At 39.2% G+C, this 11,502-nt stretch overlaps 1 protein-coding gene across 1 annotated transcript; it reads left to right on the top strand.

Annotated features, from left to right (window-relative positions):
* The first annotated feature begins 2,932 nt into the window (after positions 1 to 2,932).
* prrt4a (proline rich transmembrane protein 4a) lies at positions 2,933 to 11,000 on the top strand. Its single transcript, XM_084408597.1, has 4 exons — positions 2,933 to 3,228; positions 4,209 to 4,996; positions 6,406 to 6,549; positions 8,288 to 11,000. The coding sequence occupies exons 2-4, from the start codon at positions 4,288 to 4,290 to the stop codon at positions 10,198 to 10,200; spliced, it is 2,766 nt and encodes a 921-aa protein (XP_084264723.1). The 5' UTR covers positions 2,933 to 3,228; positions 4,209 to 4,287; the 3' UTR covers positions 10,201 to 11,000.
* Positions 11,001 to 11,502: the final 502 nt, after the last annotated feature.

The raw sequence follows: 11,502 nt of genomic DNA, 5'->3' as shown, positions 1-11,502 counted from the left end.
CTGAATGTTGTGCCGTGGCTCAAGAAGGTACCTGCTGATACTCTCATAATTTTAAAACAATTATACCTTTTCACATTTAAAAAAAGATATAGATAAAGATATATATTTAAGAGACACATGCTAATTTATAAAAAATATCATTAGATCTCATCATGCATAGCTTATTTGATGGTGGTATAAGTAATTTACCAAAACATGGCCCATTGTAGCTGACTTCACCGTATGTATACACAAGAGAAGGCTGTTTACTGTCAACATTTCAATGAATTTCCTTCACGCTGCGGCTGAACCCATCCTCCTATCAATAGGTGTGTCCAAAACATGTGGAGAGAAATCCCTATCTACATTGTATCAAACACTATCAAACAATTAGAAATTAATCACAGGAGTGAAATCCCTATCATACATGACAGTCACCCTCCTGAAGTGACAGTAGAAGTGTATAAAATATATTAAGTGATGTTGATAGATGATGTTGCTTAATATTTTTGTCAAAACCGTAATTAATTTTTTTATGATTCTTTGATGAATAGAAAGTTCAAAAGACAGCATAAAAAGGTAATACATGAAAACGTTTTTATTTAATTTTTTTTACTAGTAGTGTACCTTACATTTTGCAAACTTGTACCTTGTTTTCATTTTCTTTTTATTAGGAAAATGCAATTATTTTTTTTATAATGGCAAATAAGGTGAAAGCTTTATTGTTTAGTTTCAATACATTTTACAATAAGTTCATCATTTTTTTCTGCTTTTTGGATTGACAGGGTGGGTTAATAGGCAGGCACAGCTTGGGACAGGCAGCTTGGGGTTATTTCTTCATTTGGTCCTTCTGGACCTTCAATTTGTTTGTGCTAAACAGCCTATTTCCCTTTTGAAATGGACAGTTTTGTCCCTTCATGAGAAATCTTTACTTGTTTCTTTACTCTTTCATAGTAGCATCCATTTGAACTGTGCTGTGAATTGTTGCTGCCGTCTTGTTTGCAGAAGCCAGCATTGCTCGGTCCAACCCAACAAGCCCCCTTCTCAGCAGCACTGATGCAGATGATTGGTAGGGCAGTAAAAGCATCCTCTAGCCTGGGGGGAACTGGCTATGGGCCATGCTGATGTCATATGTTTGATCAGCTCATCTGGGTCATTGTTCTAAACCAAACCCCCTTTTAGTTCCAGCTCATTTGGTACCTTCCTGTACACACACTATAAGCAAATGCAGTGAGCAATGCTTTCATAGTACGTGTGAATATGTGGTTAATATTCCTATAGAATGAATTTATAATAAAATGTGTGGATTCAGGGTTAATTATCAATTCAAATTTCCTCTGATGAGACATACAGCGATTACTTGAATTGTATCACTGGTGTGATTCACCAGATATCATAATGCGTTACTCAGCTGTATTAATCCATCCATTTATATTCCCTGAGCCGTAACTAGTCCTCTCACAACTAGCTTTTTTACGGTACTGCCCCAGTTTGTGTTCTCTCGGGGTCTGTTTTAATAAGGATTGATCTACATCCTGCTCATTCTGTCTGACCACACACACTGGTGCGTCCCAATGGACCATCCATCCTGGATTCACTGAAGGGGAATGGCTTTAAATATGTACTGAGTGTTTATATGCTCTGAATATGGAAGTGAAGTGTTTGCCCAGCTATTGCCACTCACTCATTTACCCACATAGACGTATATGACATCAGGATCAGCCAATGAAAATGTGTAGCCATTATTTAAAAAAAGAAACACAACTGCTGTCTGAGCTTACTAAATGTGAATTTTACTGTATGAAGTGAACCCATCAAAGGTTTGGGGTCAGTAAGATTGTTTTAATGTTTTTGAAAGAGGTCTCTTATGCTCACAAAAGCTGCATTTATTTGATCAAAAATACAGTAAAAACAGATATTGTGAAATATTATTGCAGTAAAAATTATAATATACAGTTTATACAATAAAAAAAAAAAATTATACACTTTAAAATAACTGTTTTCAGTTTTAATATTTTAAATATATATAACAAAATAAATATAATTTATTCCTGTGATGCAAAGCATCATTACTCCAGTCTTCAGTGTCACATGATCCTTCAGAAATCATTCTTATATGCTGATTTGCTACTCAAGAAAATAATTCTTACTATTGTCCATGCTCAAACCAGTTGTGCTGCTTAATATTTTTGTGGAAACCACAATAGATTTTTTTTCTACAATAGTTTTTTCATGATTCTTTAATGAATAGAAAATTATAAATGTCTTTACTGTCACTTTTGATAAATTTAATGCATCCTTGCTTAAACTATTAATTTCTTTCTTTCTTTCTAATATTACTGTCCCAAAACATTTGAATGGTACATATGTACACATTTTAGCTACACTGCCCAGCATGAAGTAAACCTCATTTATAGGGTCTATCCTTGTTGAAATGTCCAATTTAGACCATAATGATTTGTCAAATTAGTCCAGGTTGGTTTAGTTCTGATTTGGTACTGGTCTAGCTTGGTGCAAGTATTAGCTGCACGTTTGTTTTGTGGGTTAAGCTGGTTGTCCAAGGTTGTCTTGCCAGTTTAAATGATTAAGTAGCCTGGTTGGGTTTTTCTTGGCATAATGCTTTATTTCAATCCACCATGATGAAAAATAGAGTAGCAGCGCTTTTAGCGCTCTGATTTATTGCTGCACATTGATCTCTGACTCTCTGTGGGATCCAGAAAATTGCGTTCAATATTGCATATTGATTGGCTTAACTGAATTGGGAGGAGAGGCTCATCCTCTTGTATTTACAGCTGTGAATGTACTGTACAAATGTAGCCTATTTGTTTCCTTTTTAGCAGCATCACTGCAGTATATGACCCGCTCTGGTGCTCAGTGATGTAAGAGAAAGGAAGTCAAACACCTAACATGGCTAATCCAGCTCTGGAAACTAGAGATGCAGCTTAACTGAATCAGAAGAGAGGGATCAGACACCTGAAGAGAGAGAGAGAGAGAGAGAGAGAGAGAGAGAGGGAGAACGGAGATGGGATACTAAGAGGGGGTGTGTCAGGCAGCATGTGTCTGTGTCTGTGTCCACTGTCTATGCAGAGAGATGGGTATGTGTGTGTGTTAGAGAGAGTGAGAGAGAGAGAGAGAGCACTAAAACACACAGGCGTGCGCAAGCACAGACAGAATCAAATCTTTCCGCAGCAGGACGACAGGGAGAGAGGGATTACTCCTGTTTAAGACTCTTCATCCATGCGTCCCGTGGTGAGCACAATTCTTCAGGCACAGTTAAAGTTTATGTCTATGCATGTATGTCTATGTGAGTTCAGTTGTTCGGTGTGGAAATGTGTCACTGGATGCTGCTGCTGAAAAGAAGATGCATTAAACAGTGCTGCACTGGTTGGGAATGTAGACCAGCATCCCCCTCTCTCTCTCTCTCTCTCTCTCTCTATATATATATATATATATATATATATTGCTCAGATATTAATGATAAATGCTGCATCCACTCCAGGAGACAGATATAAGAGAAAAGAGTCTTGAGAAATGAGTTAAAATGCAAAAAGGCAAGAAAAAGAAAAGGTTTGTGTGAGTTAAGCAGCAGAGTGTGCACTGCAGCAGCTGTCAGATAATTTGACATAAATCTAATTTAATTGCAAACTGTTAGTCGCAATATCCATGCAACCTTAGTAATGAGGACTGATTAATATAGAAAGCATTAGTGTGTGTTTGGTTGTCGTCCTCTTCTGCGAGGTACACATTTTTTCTTTCTGAATTGGGTCACATGACTCGAGGGGATCGAGTGATAATCTGATGGTGTGTAAATTCAGAGCTCTGGCTGTAATTTGCCACTCAACACTCAACGTTTATCTTTGTGCCGCTGTTGGGGGACAAAATATGTTCAGTTCCATGTGAAGATATTTATTTGATATTAGAGATTCACAATATCAAATCACATATCAGGACCATACTGATTACTGACAAATGATGTCATACATTTAATAAAAATGACTGATATAGACTGATAACCATTGTGGATCCCTAATTTCAATAGTATTGGATTTTTATTGGGTATTTGAAAATGTATTGATGTATACTAATTTATACGTTTTTATTTTATTACTTTATTTTTCAAATAAAGTATAGATTTTTACATTGGTGCATGCCTGTTTGAAATCATCTTCTGGTTGAATCCAGTGAGCCAGCTGTTTATATCTTGTGAATGTTTTCATTTATTTTTTCAGAACTTGCGCAGAATGTAAAAGTCAAATGGAGACAACCTGGTGACTTTGTGAGGTGTAACTTCTTCAGGGGAGCGTCAGCATGACCCCTCACAGTGAAGCTCTACTGCTGCTCTTCAGTTTCTCGCTGTGTGGTAGTCTGTATGCTGTATCTTTAAATAGAAATGAAAAAGCTTGGGCCAGCACTGACCCAGAGCCAGCTAGCAGCTCACTGTGGACGTTCCTACCGAGACAAATGGACACGACTACTCCAACCATCCTCAGTTTATCCCCAAATGCACTACAATCAGAGAAGTCTAGCAGAGACCTTGAGGTGGACCCTTTAGTTGAACAAAACCCATATGTCACAATGGAGAATCGTGGTTTATCAAGACTTCCAGCCACAAGAACACCACTGATCAAATATTTGACTTCCCCTAAGACTGAAATTCCTTCAGACATCCAGAACGATGAAGAGGGACCTGAAACGGAAGCATCTGATTGGCCAAATTTTAGTAAGCAAGGAAATACTGACCAGTCACTTAAATCTTCTGCACTGGTAACACTGCAGCCTTTTCCTTCTCAGACCAGTACAGAGTCCAAGACACCAAATGCTTGGAATACAGAGACAAATGCACCTCAGACTCATGCTGAAACAAGATTTCGCACCTACCAGACACTGTGGAAGTCCTCTAGTGCTACCCAAACACCATATGCCAGAGGAACCTTAGATGGTACCACTTTGCCAAGAGGGCTGATAGACTATATGTGGCCAGCTGAAGAAACAAAGGATTTGACAGATGCTCCTACAGGTAATCCAATTAATGATACATCAAAGCCAACTCACTATGTCACGACAGAACTTGATAGCGTGTGAAAGTATCTATTCCTAAAATAAACGCAAGACACATGTATTTCAATGAACTGATTTTCTTTTTGTTAAAAAGACCAACTTAGACCATGATGAAGTTCACTGTTGGATAGGTTCATGCTGGTCTGGTGCTGATAACACAGCCATGCTTAAGTTAACTGCTGAAGCTAGAATGCTTAGTAAAGCTGAAATATCATTTTCAACAACTAGTGTAGCTTAAAATAATTATAATTACTCACAGTGAGTCAGATGTTGATTCATTAAGCATTCTGTTGGATTTTGTTCAGTGAAGGATTTGTCAGACTGATTTGAACCGGTATCTCATCTTATTAAATCGGCTTGTATAATTTGTTTGGGAATTACACTATACTTGTAACACTTTATGTTTTGATTCACAAATCACAAAAAAGAACCAGCTCATTTGAGTGTTCGTGAATCAGACTACTCTGGTGATGCTGCATGCTTAGGAATCACTAAAAAGAATCGGTTCATGAGAGTCATTTGTTTGTGAATCGGACTGGTTGCATGGTATGTCTTTGATTCACTACAAAGAATTGTCTCTTAAAGGGTTAGTTCACTCAAAATAATGAAATTTTGTCAGTAATAATTACTCACCCTCATGTTGTTCCAACCCCGTAAGACTTTCGTTCATCTTTGGAACACAAATTAAGATATTTTTGATGAAATCTGAGAGCTGGCTCACTCCATAGGCTGCTAGGTATTGCATCTGCCGGCCCAGAAAAGTTAGTAAAGACATTGTTAAAATAGTCCAAGGGACTTCAGTGGCTCAACTTTAAGTTTATCAAGCGACGAGAATACTTTTTGTGTGCAAAACCCCCCCAAAAATAACAACTTTATTCAACTATTCATTTTCTTCCGTGTGGGCCTCTGATGTGAGTTTACGCGAGAACTGAGAACTGATGCAGAAAAATGAATTGAATAGTTTTGTAATAAAGGGATATCGGTATCATTGCACTTCTACTGCATTTATTTGGTAATGCTGTATTGGCATAAAAACTTCTGTATAGTGTCTGCATTAATGGTGCATCCACTTTTTCCTCAAGCTGCAGTGAAAATATCAGTATTCCAGCAGCGAACAAGCCGTTCATCACTGCAGATGTGAGTGGGATACAAGCCCTCTAGTGACTCATTGGGAAACTGAATGCAATTTACAGTTTTTTGTTTTGTTTTTTTAAGCTATTGAAATGAAAGTTTAGCTGAGGTTAATGAGTAAAAAATGAGAACAACAGCAGGTTAAGTGAAATGAAAAATGGTAACTTTTTGAGCTTGCATTAGCTCTCAGTTCCTCTTTTTAAAGAATAGGTTTCTAATCTTCTCTTTCTCTCCCAGACAGTCTGACAAAGCTGACTCTCAATATGACAAGATCCGACCCTGAAAGAGAGGAGCGTGAGGGTCTTGACCAAATGATAAAGGAACAAAATAGCAAATCGACCACCACTGTGATCAAGGTCACTAAAACCTATCCTGAAGCAGGTACTGAAGCCTTCATTGTCAGAATGACCTCTATTCTAACACATTATATTTTACTGGTGGTGAGAAGAGCGCAATGGCTTTCCAGTGCTTTACAAAGCTTCTGAATTTACATAATATATAAGACTCAAGGTCTTCGATATGCTCCTTTATCTGGTTTCATTATTATTGCATAATATAACCTGTTTTATAATTTTAGCATCTTGTGAGGCTATTCTTTTTAAACTGCACGCAAAAACAAACATACAATGTGGTACTTGTAGTCCGATTCACACACAAATTACTCTATGATGCAATTCTTTTTGGTGAATCAAAAACAAAAAAATTCACAGCTTTCTCATAATATAATATAATATAATTAACAGCAAAACTGCTTTCAACATTGATAATAATAATTTGATCATTATTATAAAATTATTATAGTTTCTTGAGCACAAATCAGTATATTAGAATGATTTCTGAACGATCATGTGACACTGAAGACTGGAGTAATGACTGATAATTCAGATTTGCTCTCACAGGAATAAATTACATTTTAAAATATATATAAAAATATATATTTTAAATGAATCTTTCACAATATTACTGTTTTTACTGTATATTTGATCAAATAAATGCAACCTTGGAAAGCATAAGATATACTTTCAAAAACATTAATATATATATATATATATATATATATATATATATATATATATAAATATTATATATATATAAAATACAATTAATTAATAGAATTATTATTTAGAATTATATACTGGCTAGGTATATGGACATTGGCTGACTTTTTTTTAGGTAATTAAAGCCTTAAATGACTATTTGTTAATGTGACAAACAGATTTTCATGAGAAAATTGTAACAATATCTTCCTGTGAACAAAGGTCAATCATTCAATCTTGAGAGGGAAAGTTAATCCAGATCCTCTAACCTTAATTAACACATGCTAAAGGACCAATGCTGACTCAGAGTTTCAGCCCAGTGTAATCTGGATCATTACTAGTGTAGAAAAAAATTACTGGTAGGCCCTATTCCATATTAATCAAATAACCCTGCAATAAACAACATAATGCCTTTTGATCAACAATAAGCGCATGCTTTTTGTAAAAAAAATTCAGAAACACACACTTGAGAAGCCCCTTCTTGTCACTTCCATGCAGGCATATTTATCTGATGTAATGTCATGAAAGTGTGTCAGTTTCTAGTTTTTAAATAGTCAGGGTCAATGCCCTCTTATCTGTGCCGTATGTGAATGTGTGTCAGGGATGAAGTGTGCGACCCATTTACAACAGCCTACTTCCAAATCTCCCCTAGCTAATTAACATAGTCATTGTTTTATATACTTTATGGCTGATGGTGTATTTTCTTATATTAATGCTTAAAGCCTTTCATACTGGAGCACGTAATCTACTTACCTGTTTTAGATTTTTAGATGTATATGCTTCGAAATACATGATTCTCTTTGATACATCAGTGTGTGGTTTGTTGTTCTGTGTTTTCTCTGTGGTTTAAATACCTCTTTTATATGCGGTAAAAAAAAAAAAACTATTACTAAAACAAAAAAATGCATAAGCTGCTTGTGGAGAACATTAGCTTTGTGTTTTGTGAATATAACATCATGAGTGCATAAACAGACTTTAAAGCTGGATTACATTGTCAGACTCAATTTTTTACTTTTTTTTTTTTTTTTTTACTTGAAAAGTTGAAATATAAATCTTAAAGTAAACTTTATGTTGTATTTCAGCATCTCCAGGTGGCGACTGGCGTGAGTCTTCCACACTTCCGGACTGCAAACTATTTGGCATTGGGATCTGTCAGTCACCTGCCTCTTCAAAGAATCATGCTCCAACTAACAAAACTCTGTCCACTCCTCCTCCTGTTTATGAAACCACACCCCCTGGTGTCATAACCCCACCCCTCGAAGCCCTGACTCCGCCTCTGTTAGTCCCTCTACTGACTGACTGGAATGCTGCAATGGCAACATGGGGCCTGGCCTGGGAGTTACAGGTATACGGGCTCAGCTGCGTGTTCTCGCTTGTGGCTGTGCTGTCTGTGCTCAGCCTGATGTGTTTGCCGTTGCGCTGGCCCTCTGGATGTGCCCACTTCAGCCTCCTACACCTTCTCCAGCTACTGACAGGTTCCAGCCGAGCTCTGTGGCTCCTCTACGATCCATACGGCCAAAAAGAGCGGCTTCCCGTTGTCTGGGCACGACTGCTTCACGAAGCAGCCTATCCCTGTTTAACGGCATCTTTTGGCCTACTGCTGCTTCTGCTAACTGCTCGCTCTTGTACCCAGCTACTTTCCCAGAACACCCTGCAGCGGAGCACCTGCCTGTTAGCTGCCCTAGTGCTGCTGCACATAGCGATAGTGATGGCTTCCATGGCAATACTGCAACTTTTTCCCACCCTGCAAGTTGTGCCTCTATTACCGCCTGCAGCTTTCGTCTTTATGTCCTCTCTCCTGTCATTCACGTACCTGCTTCTGTACTGCTGCGCCCGGCCAGACATCAAGCACATTTACCGGCTGAACGAGAGCTCTCCTGAGCGGCCATCATGCCACGCAAGCAGGTGTCCATTCACAGAGGCACAGATGTGGGAAAGGGCAGCCAGGGCTGGGGTGTTCTCTGCCCTCTTTCTCTTAGCATGTGGCAGTCTCCGACTCTATGCCATGCTCAACGCAGGAGGGCTAACCGGTGGGGTCATGGTTGGCCTGATGCCCTGGCCCTGGTGGGGATTCCAGCTCAGCTGCCGAGTGTGTGAAACAGGGGTGTGTCTCACCCTCGCTCTTGTAATCACTCACCCCCTTCTGTGTTGCGGAGTGCCCCGTTCCAAACCTGGTGGCTGCAGCTGGTTCTTCAAAAAGCAACCTACAGAAGGAACCACATTGGGAAAACCCACCATCTTCTCAAGTCGGTGTGGCTGGTCACTACGGCCCGCCGAGAAGCTGGGATTGTGTGAGGGAATAGTACGGCGGGAAAGCGAAAGCGTGCCTCTCTACACATTGGTGGAGCTTCCGCACAGCGAATCTGGCGGTTTGGACCTCCACTATCCCAGCAGCCCTCAGCACGTGTCTTCCACACAGCTTTCCCACACCGCAAAGAAGAGCAAAGAATCACACGCTTCCTCCTTTGCCAGCTTGGACGCGGACTCCACGGCAGATCTTCGGCCCCCTTCACCCATCGACCTGCGACGAAGCATCGACGAGGCCTTGAACAGCGAGGCCCTGTTCCAGCATAGCCTGTTCGGCTCCTCCAGGCTCTCTCTTAGCACACGCGGACCCCCGGATGGACAACCCTGTCGGGGAATCTCCACTGACCCCAGCCTATACCGCACTGCCTCCTGTGGGGATGTGGACCCCGCTACTGTACCCAACCGACCCAGGCAATGGAGCACCATATCTGGAAGGCCAGCTCAGGCCTCGGTCCATTGCAGTGGGTTAAACTCAGCACAGCAGTCTCAGAGCAGCCTACGCAGGGACTCTCAATCTGGGCAGCAACTCCACAGACGATACACAGTCTTGGGATCTACATCCTCCAGAGGGAGCGCGGATGTGGAGGCAACTTCTCATGTTGATGAGCTTGCCGTTCAGGCTGAATTCGTCAACGTCTGCAGGCAGATAGATGCTCTCAGTATCAGTAGTGATACGATCGACCTATAAGGGAAGAAGTCTCAGAATCAACTAACCCAACACCCTTAAGTAATTTCAGCCCTAACTACTCCAATGTACAGAACTTTTCTTAAGATAGATGCTGAGAGGAAATTGCTGTTTTAGGAGACATGACACGGACAAAACGACAAACAGCAACCACTGAAAGGCTGATGTTCTTTCTTTATCAATGTGAGAAACTCCCTGAAACCAACATCCCATATTTGACAAATCACATATAATCTTGTTGAAATTGCTTGACTTGATCAAAAGACTTTACCTTTCAGCAATAAAGCTAGCACTTACGAACATGTTTTATGATGAGTCTTTGGCTTTGCTATTACAGCATGGATCACCTAAACACTCATTTGGCAACGTTACTACTGTATAGAGACACATTCTTATAGAACTAATTTCTAGCACTATCATAACACACTTATTTGTGGCAGCTTTGTTACGTGGGTAACATTTTGTTCTGGAATGAGGCCTACGTGTTCTGCTTGAGCATAGACTTATGGGAAAGATGTCATTAGCAAAAGGCAGTGTGAAGATAACAATGAAAAACAGAAAAATCCCTGCAGTTTCATTTTAAATACTAAATGCCAATTAGTTATTTTGTGTACACGTCACATAATCTTATTGAAATAATGTTTATCTGCCAATTCACATGCAGCATATTGCATATTGTGGCTATGTTCGGAATAGCATGCTAGTATACGGCTTGCGTTGTTTCTGCAGTACCGTATGTGAATTTTCTGTACTATGCATATAATAAAGGTCATGTGACAACAATGTAGCAGAGCCTACTACAGAAATAATTTTTGTTGTTGTTGTTGTTGTATAATGCATATCTTTCACATATATAAACTGCACAGTATGCAGCAATATGCTAGTAGTCCATTTTGAACATAGCCTCCGTCTTTACAAAATAAAGTGCTTCATAAAGATATACCCTGTACCCATAATGCCTCAGACATATTGGTGCAAAGATACTGCCCTCTGTTGGCTGTAGATGTGTAATAACATGAAGTTGTGACAGCTTATTCCTTTTCTGTATTTTTTAGTGCACATCTTTATGATTGACAGCAGGAGCTCAACATAAAAAGCAAAAGACTAACAGACAGAGCAGCTTATATTCTCTCACTGTTGACTTTTTTTTCTTTTCTTTTCTTTTTCAAATGTTTAAGATATGCCTTTTCTCTCTGTGCTTAGTGAATGACCCAGTGGCTCCTTCTCCTAAATGACAATTAAGTTTTCTGAATTAGATTTCTCATTATGCTTCTGTCTTCATAAAAGTGTATGTAATTTAAATAT

This window comes from Rutilus rutilus (assembly GCF_951802725.1).
Source record: "Rutilus rutilus genome assembly, chromosome: 5".
NCBI lineage: Eukaryota > Metazoa > Chordata > Actinopteri > Cypriniformes > Leuciscidae > Rutilus > Rutilus rutilus.
Note: the sequence above shows the minus strand (reverse complement) of the source record. Positions and strands in the feature narration are given on the sequence as shown.

Excerpts from the sequence above, each read along its gene's own strand:
- prrt4a (XM_084408597.1), top strand. The coding sequence starts at position 4,288 with ATGACCCCTCACAGTGAAGCTCTACTGCTGCTCTTCAGTTTCTCGCTG. Across the intron at positions 4,997-6,405 it reads TTTGACAGATGCTCCTACAG|ACAGTCTGACAAAGCTGACT; the intron begins GTAATCCAATTA and ends TTTCTCTCCCAG. Across the intron at positions 6,550-8,287 it reads TAAAACCTATCCTGAAGCAG|CATCTCCAGGTGGCGACTGG; the intron begins GTACTGAAGCCT and ends GTTGTATTTCAG.